At 44.9% G+C, this 20,406-nt stretch overlaps 1 protein-coding gene across 1 annotated transcript; it reads left to right on the forward strand.

The window, feature by feature from the left end:
* Positions 1-1,647: 1,647 nt before the first annotated feature.
* Positions 1,648-5,385, forward strand: Ripply3 (ripply transcriptional repressor 3). The gene is made up of 4 exons (XM_042687343.1): positions 1,648-1,751; positions 2,430-2,502; positions 4,430-4,494; positions 5,023-5,385. Exons 1-4 carry the CDS (start codon positions 1,648-1,650, stop codon positions 5,255-5,257), a joined length of 477 nt encoding a protein of 158 aa, XP_042543277.1. The 3' UTR covers positions 5,258-5,385.
* The last annotated feature ends 15,021 nt before the right edge of the window (positions 5,386-20,406 follow it).

The following is a 20,406-nucleotide window of genomic DNA, read 5'->3' on the forward strand; positions in this document are numbered from 1 at the left end:
CTCAAGTGGTAGAGTGCTAGCCTTGAGCTGAAGAGCTGAGGGACCGTGCCCAGGCCCAGAATTCAGACCCCACAACTGACAAGAAAGAAAGAAAAAGAAAGAAGGAAAGGAAGAAACAAAGAATTACTAGGCCAACAGGGAAACTTTTTTTGGTGGTACTGGGGCTTCAACTCTCAGCCTTGCATTCTACCACTTAAGCCATGCCCCTAGCCCTAAACATTTTTTGATTGTTATTAAAAAGGTGATGTACAGAAGGGTTACAGTTACATAGATCAGGTAATGAGTACATTTCTTTTTGGACAATGCCACCCCTCCCTCACTCCTAGTTTTTCAGCTTCCTAAGTCTTTTCAATTAGGTATAAAGTTAACAGTTCCTCCCTCTTTGGTGATCGATCGCCGCCTTTTAATTGGGATTAACTTTTGCCAAAGTCTCAGAGAAAAGAAAAAGGGAGAAACATTTTAATCCTTGGAGTTCTTTGATTAAAAAAAAAGTCATTAAGTTATGCACAGTAAATTCCATGTGTCTCAGGCCTATCATCCTAGCTACTCAGGAAGCTGAGATCTGAGGATCACAGTTGGAAGCCAGCCCAGCAGAAAAGTGTGTGATAGTCTTATCTCCAATTAACCAGCAAAAAGATGGAAGTGAAGGTGTGTTTCAAGTGGTAGAGTATCAACCTTGAGCCTAAAAAGCCAAGTGAAAGCACAAGGCCCTGAGTTCAAGCCCAGTGCACTCACATGCCACACACACACACTCACACACACACACACACACACACACACAGAGTTAGTTCCAGTTAGAACCGGCAGTGGCTCACGCCTGTCATCCTAGCTACTCAGGAGGCTGAGATGTGAGGACCATGGTTCAAAGCCAGCCTGGGCAGCAAAGTCCGTGACTCTTATCTCCATGAGCCAGCCAAAAGACAAGAGTAAAGCTGTGATTCAAGTGGTAGAGCGCTAGCTCAGGGACAGCGCCCAGGCTCTGAGTTCAAGCCCCGGGACTGGCAGAACACGAAGCTCACAGTTCCAGTTCTCACTGGCAGGCGCTGCCCACGGTGGGGAGGCCCGGGAGGCCGGGGGTGCGGGCATCCCGCCGCCCGCCAGCCCCGTCCAGCCTCCCCGCCCGGGGGTGCCTCAGGAGCCGCCCCCAGACCGGCCACCGCCCGGGGGGTGGAGAGGCTCCAGGCACCGAGCGCCATCGGAACCCCGGGCTGGCCGGGGCCGCGGAGGGGACCGTCGGGGGCTCCTCCCGTCCCGTCCGGTCCGGGCGAGGAGGCCCCGGGCGGACGCGCCCCGAGGACCTCGGCCTACTCCCTCCCCTCCAGGCTTCCGGTCCCTCCCCGAGCTTCCTCGTTCCCTGGGGTCCCCTCCGCACCCGATCCCTCCGTACCCCCCCTCCCCGCACACCCGCCCTGACCCCGCCCCGACCCCACTCCTCCACCCTCGCCGGGCCCGCCCTGCCCTTCCTAGCGCCTTCCCCGTCCCCACCCCGTCCCCGGCTTCCTCGCCCCCCTCCCGCGCCCTTCCCCGTGCCCCCCCCCCCAGCTTCCCGCCCCGCCCCCGGCTCTAAACCTGGCGGCGGCGGGGAGGGGAGCGCGGGCGCGGGCGGCACCGCTGGCACCGCTGGAGCGCGCGGGCTCCGCGGGCACCATGGGGCCCGAGGCGGCTGCCGGAGCCCGGGAGGCGCGGGGACGCCCCTGCCACTGCCCCGCCGACGGCCCCCGCGGGTCCCCGCCGCCGCACCGGCCGGAGAGGTGAGGCCGTCCGCGGAGGAGGGGAGGGGAGGGGAGGGGGACGCGCACCGAGCTGGCGCGGGAAGCGGGATGCTGGGGTACCGTCCCCCCCCCCCCCCCCCGCCACGAGGGCCACGGCCAGACAGACAGACCGACAGACAGACGGGTCCCGAAGGGCAGAGAGGCCGGTGGGGTACCTGGCAAGGAAACCGCCAAGGAAGACGCGCGGGCCTCGGCTGCAGGAGGTGACAGTTACCTCTGCCCTTTGTTCGGGAAGTAGAGGATAAGGACATTGACTGGGGGGGGGGGGGGGGGCTCGGGAAGGGCGGGACGGCCCGCAGGCCTCCATCTCCCCGCAGAATTCGGTAGTCAGACCCTTCAGCGAGCGAGGTGACCCGGGCCCCAAACCAGCAGCGAAGTCCCCGGGCGCAGTAGAAAACCCCGCCTGAGAATTCAGCCCCGAGTGGGTGATGCTCTGATCTGCCACCCGGGTACCCAAGTTGGGACTTTCTCTTCAAAGTCTGAGGACAGAGAATCGTGGTAGAACCTGGCTCTGGTCCATCAGCCACAGGCAGAGGTCAGGAGGGAGCAGGCCGGGTGCTCCCAGACAGACACCAGGCTGGAGAATGATGCACTGAGAGCCCTAGAAAGGCTGCAGAAATACCCAGAGCTGACCCTGTCCTGGACTTTGCCCTCCAGTTCCAGCCCCGCTCCTTGGAGACCCTGGATGCTGACACCCACAGATGCGGAGCTGGCCAGAACCAGGAGTCGGGTAAGGTGAAGTCTTGGGGCTAATACTTAAACCAGGCAAACCAGCAAGTGGCACCATCTCTAAACGAAAGGGGCAGTGAAAGCCTCCTCCCTCTGTCCTTGGCTTGGTCACCTAACCCAGAAGTGTATCCAGGTCTGGGAGGTAGAACTCACACAGTGAGTGAGCCAGAGTCTCATCGCTGGGCCATGGTCATTGTAGGGGAATTGCTTCAAGTTGGGTTTTCTTGATAACCAGCAGATGGAGAGGGGAGGGGGATGTCTGTCTCCTTAGAGGAAAGCTGAGTGCACCATTAGCAGCCGACTGGTGCCACCGTGCAAATAAGGACAGAGCCTCCTCTGAAGTGCCCAGAAGTGCAGTTAAAAGTCCCCACCTGCCACTGGGCCCTTTCTGAAGTACTTTTGACCCTGTCAGCAAGCACTCCTGGGATAACTGATGTTGTCTGAGCAAATACACTCAAGCTGAGGGCTTTTGTGGGCAAAGATGAATTGCCATTTTGATTCTTTTGCTACCCTGCATTGGAAAGTTAATTGCTTTTATACTTATTGAAGTCATGTCTTACTTGCATTTGGTATGGTTTTAAATACAGACTGGTGAAGCGCACACACATACACACACAGATGCACACATGCACATGCACCAGTACTGGGCTTGAACTCAAGGCCTGAGCACTGTCCCTCAGCTCTACTTCTGGCTTTATATTTGGTGGTTAATAGGATACACATCTCATGGACTTTCCCGCTCAGACTGCTTCAAACTGTGACCCTCAGATCTCAGCCTCTTGAGTAGCCACTCATGAGCCACCAGTGCTGGGCCTTAAATTAATGACTTACTGAAGTTATTCTGGATAGGAAGCATGGTGTATTTATGTAACACATGTTGTGTATGGACTAGTCTGCAGTTGTTTGTAATTATGGTGAGAAAACTGGGGTGGGGGAAAGTAGATATCCACTATATTTTACATTTAGACTACTTTACCCAACTAATCTAAATATTGTGTGTTTTAATTCAGCTGCTATTATTTACTTTTTTAATGTATATGCCAGTACTGAGGTTTGAACTCAGAGCCTGGGCACTATCTCACTCTCTTAGCTTTTTTGCTCAAGGCTGGCACTCTACTACTTGAGCTACAACTCAACATCTAAGTAACAGAAAACAATTCCTTCTTTTGCATTCAAATTTAAATTCCATGGGTGTTTAGAGCTCTGTCCCATCCACCTGCTGTCAGCTCTTTCCAGAGCTCAGCTAGTCAGCTCAGCCAGTACAGCTCAATTCCCAGTACCTAGAAAAACTAATTGCTCAATGGCGCCCTCTCCTGACAAAGCTGGAGAATTCCGAGGCTCCACAAATTCCATTGAGAATGGAGGTGACTTGTACCAGGACTTGGGGCAAGCAGATCAAAATTACAACCAGCTCTAAATCTGAGGACCAAAGGCCTTTTAGCCTGAGTAAGGCTGTTTCTCACTTGGTACCCCTACTCCTGGGGATGAATCTGCAGGCTTTAGGCCAGAAGCCTATCTGCTGGAATCTACAGTTTGCACCCTAAGAAAACACATCCCTTAAACATAGTGACCAATTTGTATACATTTCTATTCTGTTTAAGCACCAAAATGGGACCAATGAGACACTTTCCTCAGTGAGAAAAGGACACTAAAGACCTTTTGGGCCAGGCAGTAGCTCTCATCTGTAATCCTAGCAACTCAGGAGGCTGAGATTTGAGGATTGTGATTTCAAGCCAGCTTAGTCAAGAAAGTCTGTGAGACTTATCTCCAATTAACCACCTAAAAGCTGAAAGTGGCCTTGAGCAAATGAGTTAAAGGATTGTAGCCAGGTCCTAAGCTCAAGGCCCAATACCAGCACACACACAAAAATCAAGAGGGTACTTTGAGCAGATCTCTAACTGATACTATTTGTATGCACTTCACTGCAGGAACCTGGGGGTGAGCCACAAACTTTGGCATCAAAGGGAGCCTTTGGATTTCAGCATCCTGTAAGGTAATATGTAATTTCCCAAGAAGAAGTATGTATTTCCTTTCGATATAACTGTACTCAACTTATACATTTTCAACTGGGTGAAAAATAATTACATTCTCCCATACTATATATATATGTATGTATATATATATGTATATGTATGTGTGTATTTTTTTTGTGCTTGAACTCAGGCTCAGCCCCTGTGCTTTCACTTGGCTTTTTCAAGCCATGCTGGTACTCTACCAGTTGAGCCACAGCTCCGCTCCTGGCATTTTGCTGGTCAATTAGAAATAAGAGCCTCATAGACTTTCTTGCCCAGGCTGACTTTGAACCACAATCCTAAGATCTCAGCCTCCTGAATAGCTAGGGTTACAGGTGTTGAGCCACTAGAGCCTGGCTCCAGTGTCTTAAACACATAGCTCAGTAGATTGGGGGAAAACGGGGAAATGAGCTGGGAAGAGGAACTCCTAGGGAACAGGCAACTCTAGTAGGAGTTCTGGCCAGTACTCAGGTTGATTGATGATGTTGTCTGTTTGTTTTAAATATCAGACTTTACTTACCCATTTCAAAGCGTCAAGAATACCTGCAGAGCTCTGGCGAAAGAGTGCTGGCCAGCTTCCCAGTGCAAGCCACCATCCACTTCTACAACGATGAGTCTGAATCTGAGTCAGATTCAGATGAGGATCTGCCAGGGAAGGAAACCCAGCCTTTGGATCATCAGTGCCAGGAGGTGGACAATCTCCAGGAAAACAGCTCAGGGGCAGAGAGCAGAGCGGGCAGATGAACCCAGCGGGAGAGAGGGGCAGCCAGCTCCCCCCCCCACACACACACACAGTGGCTCTACAGAGGATATTCCTTTCCCAGACAGTGGGGCCTCTCTCTGCTAGGCCAGCCCATGTGGGGCTTGGTCTGTGGCTGCACCCCTACCAGACTTCCTCGCTTGGGTGGGCTAGCTATGGCAAGAACTCAGCTTTTACTTTTTCTTCTCTCGTGGTTCTTTTTAGTGCACTCATGCGTACCTCTGAGAAAGGTGCTGGACAAAGAGGTTTGTGTCAACACAGGCCTTTAGCAGGAGGGGCGACTTGCAAACCTCCTTGAGCTGAGTCCTTCTGCTGATCAGGTGACAAAAGATTCCTCTAGACATTCGTTACCCACTTTGCCTCTCCCTGGACTGAGATGCAGGACTTAGATACTCTGGCTTTTGTTAAAGTAATTTACAAGGGCTGATTTTTTTAGGAGGTTTTATATGTAGCTCTTAAAATTATATATATATATATATATATATATATATATATATATATATATATATTCAAATGGGATTAAGTACACCAAACTAGAATTTAAACTCAGGGCCTTGTACTTGCTCAGATGATAATCTACCATTTGAGCCATACCCCCAGCCTTGCTGTTTGTTTTGTGTGTGTGTGTGTGGCTGAACTCAGGGCCTGGGCACTAACCCAAAGCATTTTTTGCTCAAGTCCGCAGCTTTACTACTTCTATTTCCAGCATTTTGGTAGGTGATTGGACATAAAAGTTTCATGAACTTGCCTACCCAGATTTTGAACAACAGTCTTCAGATCTCAGCCTCCTGAGTAGCTAGGATTACAGGGGTGAGCCTCCAGTGCCTAGCTTTGATGATTATTTCGGAGATGGAGTCTTGAGGACTTTTCTACCTAAGCTGGCATCAAACCTCAATCCTCCAGACTTTAGCCTCTTGGGTAACTAGGATTTCAGGTGTAAACCACTAGCACTGGTGCTTAGTAGCATTATGAGTTTTTTTACTTAGGAAAAAATTACAAGGCTGAATAATTTACATAAGAGTAATGATATTATTTTGAGGAATAACTCTGTGTAGGAATGTTTGTGGCACTTGTCCAGCTGTGTGTGAGAGTTGTGTGGGTCACAGAGGTAACTCTGGGCTTGTTAACGGAATGGAATGACACAGTTGTCAGTTACAGTGTTTGATATAAAACTGGCTTTTACATTTTGATAATAAAACAAGAGTATACATTAAGTTTTTGATTTATCTTGCCCGTAGTTGTCTTCTTGCCTGTAATCTGTTATGTGAATTTTTACTTGGAATAAACATTTTCTACGAAAGAATGTTTGATAACTGTCTTTTTATGTTAAAAGACACTCAAGTTCAATGACTTCCTCTTTTAATTTTTTTCAGGAGTAGTTTTTTTTTTTTTTCTGTTGTGGGACTTGAACTCTGGGCCTGGGCACTGTCTCTGAGCTCTTCAGCTCAAGGCTAGCACCCTACCACTTGAGCCACAGCGTGCCAATTCTGGTTTTCTGGTGGCTACTTGAGATGAGAGTCTCTTGGACTTTCCTTCCCCAGGCTGGCTTTGAGCTGCGATCCTTAGATCTCAGCCTTCTGAGTAGCTAGGATTACAGGTGTGAGCCACTAAAGCCCGGCTTTTCATTTTTATACTTAGTTCTTTTCTTTTTTTTTTTTTTTGTCAGTTGTGGGGCTTGAACTCTAGGTCTGGGCACTGTCCCTCAATTCTTCAGCTCAAGGCTAGCACTCTACCACTTGAGCCACAGCACCACGTCCGGTTTTCTAGTAGTTTATTTATTTATTTATTTATTTATTTCTGCTTATGTGGTGCTGAGGAATCGAACCCAGGGCCTCATGCATGCAAGGCAAGCACTCTACCACTGAGCCACCTTCCCAGCCCTCTAGTAGTTTATTGAAGGTAAGAGTCTCACAGACTTTCTTACCTGGGCTGGCTCTGAACTGCGAGCCTCAGATCTCACGCTCCTGACTAGCTAGGATTACAGGCATGAGCCACCAGAGCCCAGCTTTATAATTATTTATTACACACACACACACATTCTTAAACATACATATTTTCTTAAAGATATGTTTTTTTCTTTTTGTTGATTTTTTTTCTTTGTCAGGCATTGGGCACCAGGCTATTTTCTTAAACATATATATATGTCAAATGGGATTATATCAAACTAAAAAGTTTCTGCACAACAAAGGACATAGTTACTAAAATAGAAATTCAGCCAACAGACTGGGGGAAAATCTTCACCAGCAATGCATCTGACAAAGGCTTGATAGCCAAAATACATAAGGAGCTCAAAAAATGAACACCCCACCCCAAACTAATAAACCAATCCATTAATGGGCAAAGGAGCTGAGGAGAGACTTCTCAGAAGAAGAATGTCAAAGAGACACATGAGGAAATGCTCAATATCCATGGCCATTAAGGAAATGCAAATCAAAACATCTGTGAGATTCCATCTCACCCCAGTTAGACTGGCCAACATCATCTTCAATTCAAACAATAAGAAATGCTGGTGGGGATGGGGGAAAGGAACCCTTCATCGCACCGTTGGTGGGAATATAAACTAGTACAACTCTGAAGGCAGTTTGGAGGTTCTTCAAGAAACGAAAACTAAACATAGATCTTCCCTATGATCCAGCCATACAACTTTTAGGCATCTTCCCAGATCATTGCCAAGTGAGGATACCACAAAGACACTTGCACATCCATGTTCACGGCTGCACTATTCACAATAGCCAAGCTATGGGAACAGCCCAGATGCCCTACAACAGATGAGGAGATCAGTAATGTGACATATATACACAGTGGAATTTTATTCATCCATTAGAATTTTATTCATCCCTGCCATCTGCAGGGAAACGGATGGCCCGTGAACACGTCAGGCTAAGGGAGGTAAGCCATGCTCAAAGAGACAAACGGCACTTGTTTTCTCTCATATGTGGAAGCTAAAGTACACCAGGATATGTAAATATACAGGACTCTAGGCATGCACACACAGTCAGACTAAAGGAGAATACCCTTAGGGGAGAAACCCAAAGGTGTAACTTCTCTGAACATTTAAAATACTACTTATTGAAATGAACTCTAGGGAATGAAAACAGGTTATTTGTTGTTATTGTTGGTGGTGGTGGTGCTGGTGGTGTTTTTCTTTTAGGGGGTATAAAGGAGGGTTCGGAAAGAGGAAGGGGGAGGAAATGCAATCAGGCTATTGAGTATATACTACAAAAAATGACCTATGTAACTAACTTGCGGCCAGGGATGAGAGAGGCAAATGAGGAAAGCAAAGGAAGGAGCGACATTTTCCAAAAGCAGAAATGTACTCGTTGCCTGACTATGACATGGCAAGCCCTCTGTCCAATACCTTGATGAAAAGAAAATTATTTAAGTATATGCGTATGCATATATATGTTTATATACATGTATATATACACATATGCTACATGTATGTATATAAGTGTGTAATACATATACACACATGTATATAGGTATAGATAGATAGATACTAGTTAATTGGAGAGAAGAATCTTGTCTGCCTGGGGTGGCCTCAAACTGTAATCCTCAGATCACAGCCTTCAGAGTAGTTAGGGTTGTCTGATGATGCTGAAATAAGTTCAAAATGTGCTATCTCCACCCTCTTCTCCAAAATCTTTTAAAATGCAATCAAAGCAATCATTCCACTAATGGTTATACTTAGCCAGGTTTCACATTATTACACCACACACACACACACACACACACACACACACACACACACACACACACACACACACATATGAGTCTTTTCCCATGAGACTTCTGGATCACAAAGCACTTTGATGTTTGTGGAATGCCTTCAATTCAAGAAACGAAAACTAAACATAGATCTTCCCTATGATCCAGCCATACATGGCCAAGTAGCCACATCACTCTGCATTCCCACTAACAAGGTATTGTGAAGAAGACTTGAAGTGCAACTTGATTGGATTGAGAAGTGCCTAGGAGACTAATATTGTGTGTGTGTGTGTGTGTGTGAGAGACAGAGAGAGAGAGAGAGAAAGAGTACACACACACATGCCCCTATGCATAAGAGAGTTTCCAAAGAAAATTAAGGGAGGGCTGGGAAGGTGGCTCAGTGGTAGAGTGCTTGCCTTGCATGCATGAGGCCCTGAGTTCGATTCCTCAGCACCACATAAGCAAAAAGAAAAAAGCCAGAAGTGGCGCTGTGGCTCAAGTGGTAGAGCGCTAGCCTTGAGCTGAAGAGCTGAGGGACAGCGCCCAGGCCCAGAGTTCAGGCCCCAAGACCAGACCTACCCCCCCCCAAAAAAAAAGAAAATTAAGGGAAAAGACCTGATGATCTGGGCAGCAACACCCCACAAACAGGGTCTCATGTGGACTATAAAAAGCAAAAGGCAAAAGCTAACTAGTCCTTTCCCCTTCCTTCTTCATCTTCTTCTTCACCTTCCCCTTGTTCCTCTCCCTCCCTTCCTCCTTCCCTCCCTCTCTCTGTCACACACACACACACACACACACACACACACACACACACACACACACACACACACACACACACACACACACACACACACACCCCACAGAGCCTTTGGCTGAATAACAAGTTCCCAGAGCGTTTTGTTGTTTGGGCTAAGCAGTCGATTTTCATCACTATTTTTCTCTTGTGATAATAAAATTGAGAAAAACACTGAAGGAAATTACTACTCCCCAGCAAAGTCTGAGTCATGTCCTGGTGACTCAATTCTTCTAAAACTTCCAGAGAATGATCGATCAATGCATACATAGAATCCTTTATGATAATGATTGTGGAATTGATGGACAGTAAAATGCTGACAATAATTTGACACACTTAGAAGAGAACTTCTGGGCAAATATAAACTATATAAGTGTTTTAATATTCTATGATATCAAACTGAAATCATCACAAGAAGATTTTATCATTTCAAATATTTCACAAGGACACTCAACATCATTACAGAAATGCAAACTAAAAGCCAGATGCTGGTGGCTCACACCTGTAATCCTAGCTATTTAGGAGGCTGAGACCTGAGGCTGGTGGTTTAAAGCCAGCCCAGGGAGGAAGTCCATGAGAATATTATCTCCAATTAACCACCAAAAAGCTGGATGTGGAGGTGGCTCAAGTGGAAGAGCACTAGACTTGAGCACAAACACTCAGGGATAGTACCCATGCCCTGAGTTCAAGCCCCATGACTGGAAAACACACACACACACACACACAAACTGAACAAATGAATGAAAAAGAAAGGCAAGCTAAAGCCACAGAAACACAGTGATTTACACTTACCTGAGTGGTTACAATTTTACTTACTTAAATTTTTATTGTAAGTAGACAAATTGTAGTTGTATGTATTTATGGCATACAAAGTAATGCTGCAATTTGTGTATCCAATCTAGAATAACTAAATAAGCTTAATGAACATATCCCCTGTCTCAGATACTTGTAACGTTTTGTGGTAAGAACTCTTAAACTTCTTTTCTTTACAATTTCAAGATATATAATATACTACTAGTAACCATATGCTGTACAGTCAATCTTTAAAACCTCCAGTCCACAAGGCAAGCACCAGTGGTTTATACCTGTAATCCTGACTACTCAGGAAGTTAAGTTCTGAGGATCATGGTTTGAAGATGGCCCATGCGGTAAAGTCTGCGAGACTCTTATCCCCAATTAGCCACTAAAAAGCCAGAAGTGGAGGTATAGCTCAAGTGGTAAAGCTCCAGCCTTGAGTGGAAAAGCTAAGGGACAGTGTCCAAACCCTGAATCAAGACCTAGTACTGACACAAAAACCTGATTCCTCAACTCTGAGGCTTTGTATTCTTGGACTACGGTCTTACCATTCCTTCTACCTCCACCTCTATAACCACTACTTGATTTTGTTTTAAATTCATTTTAGATTCAAATTTAGTGAGTTCAAGTCTTAGTAACTGTGCATGCATGCACATGCACACACACATGCACATGCACATACACACATACACACACACACACACACACACACACACAAACTCAAACTCAAAAGTAGTTTTTCTTTAGCCTGTGAGCCACTACTGGATACTTTCCTTGGCATGACAAAATGTAAATATTTTAAAGTAACCAAAGGACACAGTTCTAAAGAAAAATCTTCAGTTTTCCCCCTGACATCTCTCCCGGGTTTATTCATCAAGATCTTTAATCCTGCAGACTTGCCTTGACCTCTGAGCTATCCGTCACATTGTGCAGGTGTACTTTAGGATAACAAATTCAATCCCAATGTAAAACATGAAGAGAAGACCAACTGCCCAGACTCAAAGCCATCTTTGCACCAGATCTTTCTTTAAACTCCAAGATTAGGTTGGCAAACAACAGGGTAAGGCCAGTACCCAAATTTGTTAGTTATAGCCTGTAGGATACTAGATTTCATCAATGCTAAATAATAATGATTACCACGATCATCATTTGGATGTTTCACGTAGATCATGCATGTGGTGGTTTTTTATTTTATTTTATTTTTGTTGGTTGTGGGGTTTGAACTCTGAGCTTGGGTGCTATCCCTCAGCTCTTCAGTTCAAGGCAAGTGCTCTACCACTTAAGCCACAATGTCACTTCCGGTTTTCTAGTGGTTTATTGGAGATAAGAGTCTATGGACTTTCCTGCCCAGGCTGGCTTTGAACCACAATCCTCAGATCTCAGCCTCCTGAGTAGCTAGGGTTTACATGCATGGGACCAGCGCCCAGCATGTGGTGGTTTTATATAGTTTTCTGCAACAATATACCATTCATTGCAATAGTTTTGGTTACTATATAGATTATTAAACAGTATTTTAAAATACAACTCTTATCTATAACAACAGGTATGGAAAATAGGGCAAATCGTAAATGCTTGATAATTTTTACAAGATAATACACTTCCAAAATTACCAGCAGATACTGTACTTAGTGTCTTCCCAGTTAACTACTGTTAAGACTTCTAGTACCAAAAGTTCATTTTTCCCAATTTTGAATCATATGTAAATGCTATCAATCATACAGTATATGTTCGTGTGTGTGTGTGTGTGTGTGTGTGTGTGTGTGTGTGTGTGTGTGTGTGTGTGTGTGTGTGTGTGTGTGTATGTGCGCACACGCCGATACTGGAGCTTGAAAGGAATTTGTGTTCTTGCTTATCTTTTGTGCTCAATGCTGGTGCTTTACCACTTGAGCCACCCTTGGATTCTGATTTTTGATGGTTAATTGGAGATGAGTCTCACAGTCTACTTAGGCTGGCTTCAAAACTTCAATCTTGAGATCTCTGAGCAACTGGGATTACAGGCATGAACCACTGGTGTCCTGTCAGTGTTTTGTTTCTTTTACTTGGCACTGTGTACGTATGAGCCTATTACTGTTATGTGGTATTCTATTGTGGGAATATATTAATGTTAACATTGTGGATTGACATTTGGACTTTTTCCAGATCTTGTGGTTATTATAATGATGTTCACAGAATTTTTTGGTATGTCTTTTGTACAAGGATGTGGATGCGTCTGGTGCGCACACATCGAAGGGTGGTTTCTGGGTCATAGGATGCTCAGCTTTCATACAAATAATCTTATTTTGCTAAACATCTCAAAAGCTACTTGAAGTGGTCTCTGTGTATACATACCTGGATGTGGAATTTTCCTGAGTATAAACATATTCATTCTTCTTTAGAATTGACTAAAACAAACACTGTGGCAGGCAGGACAATCGAAGATCAGTCACAAAGCTACTGGAGTGTGATGTCTCGCAAATATCACTCACCCTTTGGAGACTGTTTGGGAACATATGCTCCCATGAGTTCTATCTTTTTTGGACACTCACCTCTAGTTCACAAGGGAAGCTCATCTGAGAACAGGGCTGGGTCCTGAGGAACTGGTATGGGTAGAAGGATACACTGGCTATGAGAATTGGGGAACTGGAGAAGGTTGATCTGCAAAATGACATGAATGAAACAGAGGTGGTCAGAAGAACAAGAGAACCACCAAGTGTTCTGCTAGCTCCTGGGTTCAGCTAGCTTCTGGCTCCCACTAGCTCCTGGCTCCTTCTACTTCCCAGTTCCTGCTAGCTCCTCGTTCCTGCTAGTTTCTGGATTTCTGAACGCTCCTGGCTCCTCTGCATCTTGAAATCCAGCTGCCTTTCTGCCCTGAGCTGCCTGATGGACTCTTATGGCTCTTCAACAGCAATCATGCTTCGTTACAGAACACATGTTATGTGTTAACATATATGTTATGTGAATTATAACACATAAACTGTTACTAAGGTCTTTATGTTATTATTTTTTTTTTGGGTCCGGTCGTGGGGCCTGAACTCTGGGCCTAGGCACTGTCCCTCAGCTCTTCAGCTCAAGGCTAGTAGCACTCTACCACTTGAGCCACAGCGCCACTTCCGGCTTTTTACTTTTTGCTTATGTGTTGCTGAGGAATCGAACTCAGGGCCTCATGCATGCAAGGCAAGCGCTCTACCACTGAGAAACCTTCCCAGCCCTTTATGTATTATTGAGAGTTACTGCAAACCATGTACAAACGATGACTTTGTCAAGAGTTAAAATTGAGTCAGTTTTGCAACAATTTTTATTCTTTCAAAAGCATTTCTTTGTAGGTGAAGGGAATTTTTTCAATGAGTTTGAAAGTTTGTCATGTATAAAAAAGCAGGGGAGGGGGGAATGTCTGCACCTAGGTCTGCAAGAAGCAGTGTGTAACATAAATTTCCTTGTTAAATAAGTCTAAGTAAATTCCTGAGAAAAAAAAGTAATGACCTGTCAGCTATCCAAACCATGTGTCCTAAGTTCTCTGAACGTACTTCATTATTTTGAAAATGTTCATATAATACTATCACTCTCTTGACCAAAGTATAAAATGTGAGCTGGCACCTGTGGCTCCCACCTGTAATCCTAGCTTCTAAGGAGGCTGAAATCTGAGGATCACGGTTTAAAGCCACATTGGGTAGCAAAGTCCATGAGATTCCAATTAACCACTAGAAAGCCAAAAGTGGAGGTGTGGGTCAAGTGGTAGAGCACTAGCCTCGAGTAAAATAGCTAAGGGACAAAGGCTAAGCCCTAAGTTTACGTCCCAGTGCTGGCACACATGCGCACATACAACAAACACACACACAAAAGTGTAAAATATGTATTAAATAGGTGATCAATATTTGTTGCTGACAAATTAACAGTTATTGGAGTATAAAATTCATGCAACTTTCCTAGCAATTTGGCAGTCACTAATAGTTTCTAGAAATTGTATATTCCAAATCTTTCTAAAAATGTTTCCCAAGGATATAGTCAGAGATAAAGATTGAAATTTTATGTAAGAATATTTGTTATTATAACATTTATAAAAAAATTAAACAAGCTGGGCGCCAGTGGCTCACGTCTGTCATCTTAGCTACTCAGGAGGCTGAGATCTAAGGATCTTGGTTCAAAGCCAGCCCAGACAGGAAAGTCCGGGAGAATCTTATCTCCAATAAACCAGTCGGGAAAAGCCAGAAGTGGCGCTGTGGCTCAAGTGGTAGAGTGCTCGCCTTGAGCTGAAAAACTGAGGGACAGCGCCCAGGCCCAGAGTTCAGGCCTCACAATCGACAAAATAATAAATAAATAAATAAATAAATATTCTATACACATGCAATAACCTTAGGCCAATTCATACAGAGTTTTCATCTAGAGTATTTTTGATGCATTTTCTCTGCCCACCAAATGTGTGCTTGAGGGCTTCCTAGGGTCTCTTTCAATCAGGAAGTTATTTGGCTCAAGTCGTTGTAGTGATTAACCCAACACATAAAAAACTGATTTAGTCTCTTGCTTTAACAACCACTAATCTTACTGGTGACAAGAAGGTCCTGATAAGGGTGAACCTGGGAGGTGAAAATGAGGGCAAGTTTGAGGATTTAGCTCCCCTGGAGCCCTTCCCTTTGAAGACCTGGATATCTGATCTGATTCCACTGGTTTCAGATCTTTGAACAAATCACTAAACAGGTATATTTAGGAAGGAAGGAGTTAAGTCTCCAAGCAGAGCTTGATTTAGGATTTGTTTTGTAACCACTTATCCATTGAGTTGCTGACAGCAATAAACATTTTCTACATACCTCAAGGAAAGAAAGTAGCCTGCAAGATGATGGAGATGAAAACTGGTTATTTCTCTGCATTCATTTACATGAATGCTTGGATGGAAAGAAAACATCTCCAACCAAAATAAAACAGATAAAAGTTACCTTTTAAATTGTTATCCATGTGCCCCCGAGGTCCAGTCCATTATCCAACATAGACTGTGGAAAAGATTTATTTTGCAAAATAAAGTTCAAAAAGGCAAAGATATCATCAACTTAGACTAAACATTCTATAACTCCTGAGAATGGATTGTCAATAGATATAGACTTATTTGGCCAGGAAGTCATACAGTTATCCTGAAGGTTAAGTAAAGGTCATCACTCTCTGCCATCCTGCCATTCAGCAGTGATGGAAAAACAAAGTCTGGAGCTGCTGCTCGAAAATTTCACTTAGACAAATGGCTGGAGTTGTCTATTTGCTCAGGTCATCTCGGGTACTTTTCCCATAATTGTACTAGTAGTCGAGTGAAACGCCAGATACATCACTGATAGAATCTCTGTCCTGGCTTGACAGCCCCTTAATTCATGTGTCTCCATGGCCAGAGAGGCCATTATTTCTAATTATCTTCTGTCCTGTAGTAGTTCATCTTTCTTTCAAAGATATCAAATTTAATCTTCCCATGAGATGGCCATGGGAATTTGCTAGGAAGTCATAATCAGGCTAATGTCATAAACTTTATAATATTAGGAGATAAACCTTAAAGGAGTCACCAAAAATTGAAAATAGGAAGCAGTGATAGCTTTTTAATTTCATTTCCTTCCTTCCTTCTTTCCTTCCTTTCTTCTTTCCTTCCTTCCTTCTTTCCTTCCCTCCTTCTCTCCCTTTCCTTCCTTCCTTCCTCCCTCCCTTTCCTTCCTTCCTTCCTTCCTTTCCTCCTTTTTTTTTCTTTCTTTTAAAAATTTTTTAATTTTGAAGGTGATCTACAGAGGGGTTGCAGTTACATGAGTTATGTAATGAGTACATTTCCCTTTGAACAGTGTTACCCCTCCCTTACTATCTCCCACTTTCTTCCTTTCCGCCTTTCTTCCTTTATTTCTTTCTTTCATCAGTCATGGGACTTGAACTCAGGGCCTGGGCACTGTCCCTGAACTATTTCACTCAAGGCTAGTGCTCTACCACTTGAAACTACAGCATCACAGTTTTCTGAAATTGGAGATAAGAGTCTCACAGACTTTCCTGTCCAGGCTGGCCTTGAACCATGATCCTCAGATTTCAGCCTCTTGAGTAGCTAGAACTACAACACCTGGCTCTTCTTTCCTCCTTCCCTCCCTTTTTCCCTCCCTCCCTCCTTCCTTCCTTTCTTCTACCTTCCTTCCTTTCTCTCTCCCCCCTTTTCTTTTTCTCTTTCCTCTACTGGGATTTGAGCTCAGGGTCTTATCCCTGCTAGGCAAATTCCCTACCAGTTGAGGTCCAACCCCTAGCCCTGTTAGCTTTCTAGTAATTTAAGGTTATTTACAAGATCACCATATGAATAATTCTAAATAGATAAACCCTTACATGATTAAATGTGACACATAGTTGATACCTCTCTTATTGTACCTTTAGAACAGTTTAAATGGAATGCTTCAGATAATTCTGGATGGGAATCTCTCGATTTTTTCTTTCTCATGGTTCTATCCAAGGTGGAGCAGAGAAGTAAAATGTCCACAGATGATTTTGGAGCACTGAAGTGGGGGCTGGGAAGAGAAAGTTCCCTGTGCAGAGAAGTAAAATGTCCACAGATGATTTTGGAGCACTGAAGTGGGGGCTGGGAAGAGAAAGTTCAAGGAGCAGCAGTGGACCACAGACCAGGCTGGGAGAATTCTCAAGGTTTCTCTCAGATGATGGAGATAAGTTTCTCCATTCAAAGGTGAGGCAGTGCGGGTATGCAGGTGACCTCTTCCAAGGCTCCGCACACCAAGGAGCTTTAGAACCCAAGTCCGGATCTGCTCTGATCCAAAGCTCAAAATCTCGTGCTTTGCTTCACAAGGTCAGGGGCAAAGCTGGAGCCCCTGTGTGTGTTAGTCTAGCCAATCTAGATGATTGAGGGGCACAGGGCAAGTAGGGGCAGGAGTCACTGACTCCTGGTGCCAGAAGATGCTCTAACTGGTCTTGCCACTCAGGCTGTGTGCACTTCAGGATCTCTCCTGAAGACCAGGTATGGAGACAGGCCTTGGGGACAAGGTGATGGGACAGACAGAATCCCTGGCCTGATTCAGTTTGTACACATGGGCAAAATGCGATGGGACAGCCGGAGAGGTGCTACAGAGAAGGGCGGGATTACTAACACTCAACTTGGGGACAGGTAAAGCTATCCTGAAGGAACTGAGGCCTGAAGGGGGAGAGAAGGGGAAAAGGAGGTGGGCAGGTGCTCTTATTCTTGAAGTAGGAGAGAGCAGGATGTGAAGGAGACCAGTGGGGCAGGTCCTGGTCACCAGGCCTGGACAAAAAAGCTCTTGCAAGTGAGAGGCATCGAAAGTACAAGATGCTGAGTTCAAGCCACGGGGGTGGGTGGGGGGAGGCCTACTGTTTCCTCCCTGTGTTCAGACAAGAAGGTCAGCACGGTTAATGCTAAGGACGGGATCATGGAAAGCCACAGACGCGGAAGAACAAGTGTGTGGGTGAGTAGCACAACAGAGGGAAACAGGAGAGAGTGAGCAAGAAAGTGTCTTCTCCTTCTCTCCTCTTCCTCTGAAAATTCACAGTGGGTACCTCTAGGTGTGGAGGACTCAAGTGTTATGATCTAGCCATTGAGCACATAGGCTTTCAATTTTAGATTTAAGAAAATAGTCCAGCAACAGTGGCTCACAGCTGTAATCCTAGCTACTTGTAGGAGGCTGAGTTCTGAGGATCATGGTTCAAAGCCAGCCCAGGCAGGAAAGTCCGTGAGACTCTTATCTCCAATAAACTACTCAGAAAAAAAAAAAAAAAAAGAAAAGCTCAAAGTGGTGCTATGGTTCAAGTGGTAGAATGCTAACGTTGAGCAAAGGGAGGCTCAGAGACAGAGCCCAGGCCCTGAGTTCAAGTCCTAGGACCAGCAAAAAAACAAACAAACAAACAACTATTTCCTTCCCCACCCCTCTCCAATGATAGTAATCAAACCATGCAAATACTTTGCCACTAAGCTACACCCTTTGCAGCCTGTTTTTGATTTTGAGATAAATTATACACTGTATTTTAATATATGATTGTAGAAGTCTGAATACTGTATAAGGGCCTCCAAAGATTTCAGATCCTAGTTGCCAGTACTCGTAAACCCTATCATATAAAGGGGTCTTTTTTTTTTTTTTTTGTTAGTCATGGGTCTTGAACTCTGGGCCTGGGCTCTGTCCCTCAGCTCTTTAGCTCAAAGCTAGCATTCTACCACTTGAGCCACAGTACCACTTCCAGTTTTGTGAATGGTTTATTGGAGATAAGAGTCTCATGGACATGGGCTGGGAAGGTGGCTCAGTGGTAGAGTGCTTGCCTTGCATGCCTGAGGCCCTGGGTTCAATTCCTCAGCACCTCATAAGCAAAAAGAAAAAAGCTGGAAGTAGCGCTGTGGCTCAAGTGGTAGAGCGCTAGCCTTGAGCTGAAGAGCTGAGGGACAGCGCCCAGGCCCAGAGTTCGGCCCCCACAAGCGGACCCCCCCCCCCCAAAAAAAAAAAAGTCTCACGGACTTTTCTTGCCCCAGCTGGCTTTGAACCGCAATCATCAAATCTCAGCCTCCTGAGTAGCTAGGATTACAGGTGTGAGCCACCGGCACCTGGCTGAAAAGGGGTCTTTAATAACGTAACTGTGTTAAGAATATGGAGGGAGGAGAGAGCAAGGGAAGGGGTGCTATTGTCCAAAAAATGCACTGTTTACCTGACCTATGTAACTATAACCCCTTTGTATATTACCTTTATAATAACAATTTTTTTTTTTTTTTGGTCGTGGGGCTTGAACTCTGGGCTTGGGTACTGTCCCTCAGCTCTTCAGCTCAGGCGAGCACTCTACCACTTGAGCCACAGCGCCACTTCCAGTTTTCTAGTGGTTTAGTGGAGATAAAGAGTCTCACGGACTTTCCTGCCAGGCTGGCTTTGAACTGTGATCCTCAGATCTCAGCCTCCTGAGTAGCTAGTATTACAGGTGTGAGCCACCAGCACCCAGCTATAACAATAATTAAAAAAAAATATGCAGGGAGGAAATCAGCCTGGATTATCCAAGTATACTCTAAATCAAATTACAAGTATCCCAAAGGACAGAGGCCCCTATCTTTGATGCTTCTGGAAGACAAGTCAGACACTCATTGCAGCAAAGTAGCCTCAAAGTAGTAAATGCTAGATGGAGCTAGAGCATTATCTCCCAAAGCCTCTAGAGGGCGCTCAGCTCTGATAACACCCTGATAATCCCAAAATGACTATCAGATTCCTGATCCTAAGCAGTAAGAGAAGAAATTTCTATTGTAAATCACCAAGTTTAAGGTAATGTGTTAGAGCAGCTGGCGTGGTAGGCAAAAGTTGGTGGAGACAAAATTTAGGGCCCAGTACAATGGCTATGGTTTTAAATAGAACTATTTTAATTAGGCTTAGTTTAGGCTGTGATTCAACAATGTGAAACAATACTAGCTGAGACAATTCTGAAGTTATGACATATCTAAGTCAAAGGCAGGCCATACAGGGTTGGTCTGATGACTGGATATGGGTTCTAACTCCCTGCTGTAGGGCTTGTATTTCTCAGATCATTCTATACTCAAGGGGGGGCATATAGAATTTTCCATTAAATCTACATTCCAGGCATTGGGAATGAGGAGGTCTGGGAAAGTTCCTGATCTTCCTTTTCAGGACATTTTACAAATGCAACACATACTTCTTATCCTTTCCTGCACGCAGGTGCAGAAGAAATAGAGGTCCTCTTTCCTGCTGCATAGGACAGCGCTGTAGTCTGTGCCCTCACATGCCTAATTAGAAACTAAAATTAGAACCAAATTAGAACTAAACATGGTACCCATAGCTCACACCTGTAAGCCTAGCTACTCAAGGAAGCTGCAATCTGAAGATGGTGGTTTGAAGCCAGCAGGGACAGAAAAGTCCA

This window comes from Dipodomys spectabilis, unplaced genomic scaffold (assembly GCF_019054845.1).
Source record: "Dipodomys spectabilis isolate Male_0828 unplaced genomic scaffold, ASM1905484v1 ptg000107l, whole genome shotgun sequence".
NCBI classification, from domain to species: Eukaryota; Metazoa; Chordata; class Mammalia; order Rodentia; family Heteromyidae; genus Dipodomys; species Dipodomys spectabilis.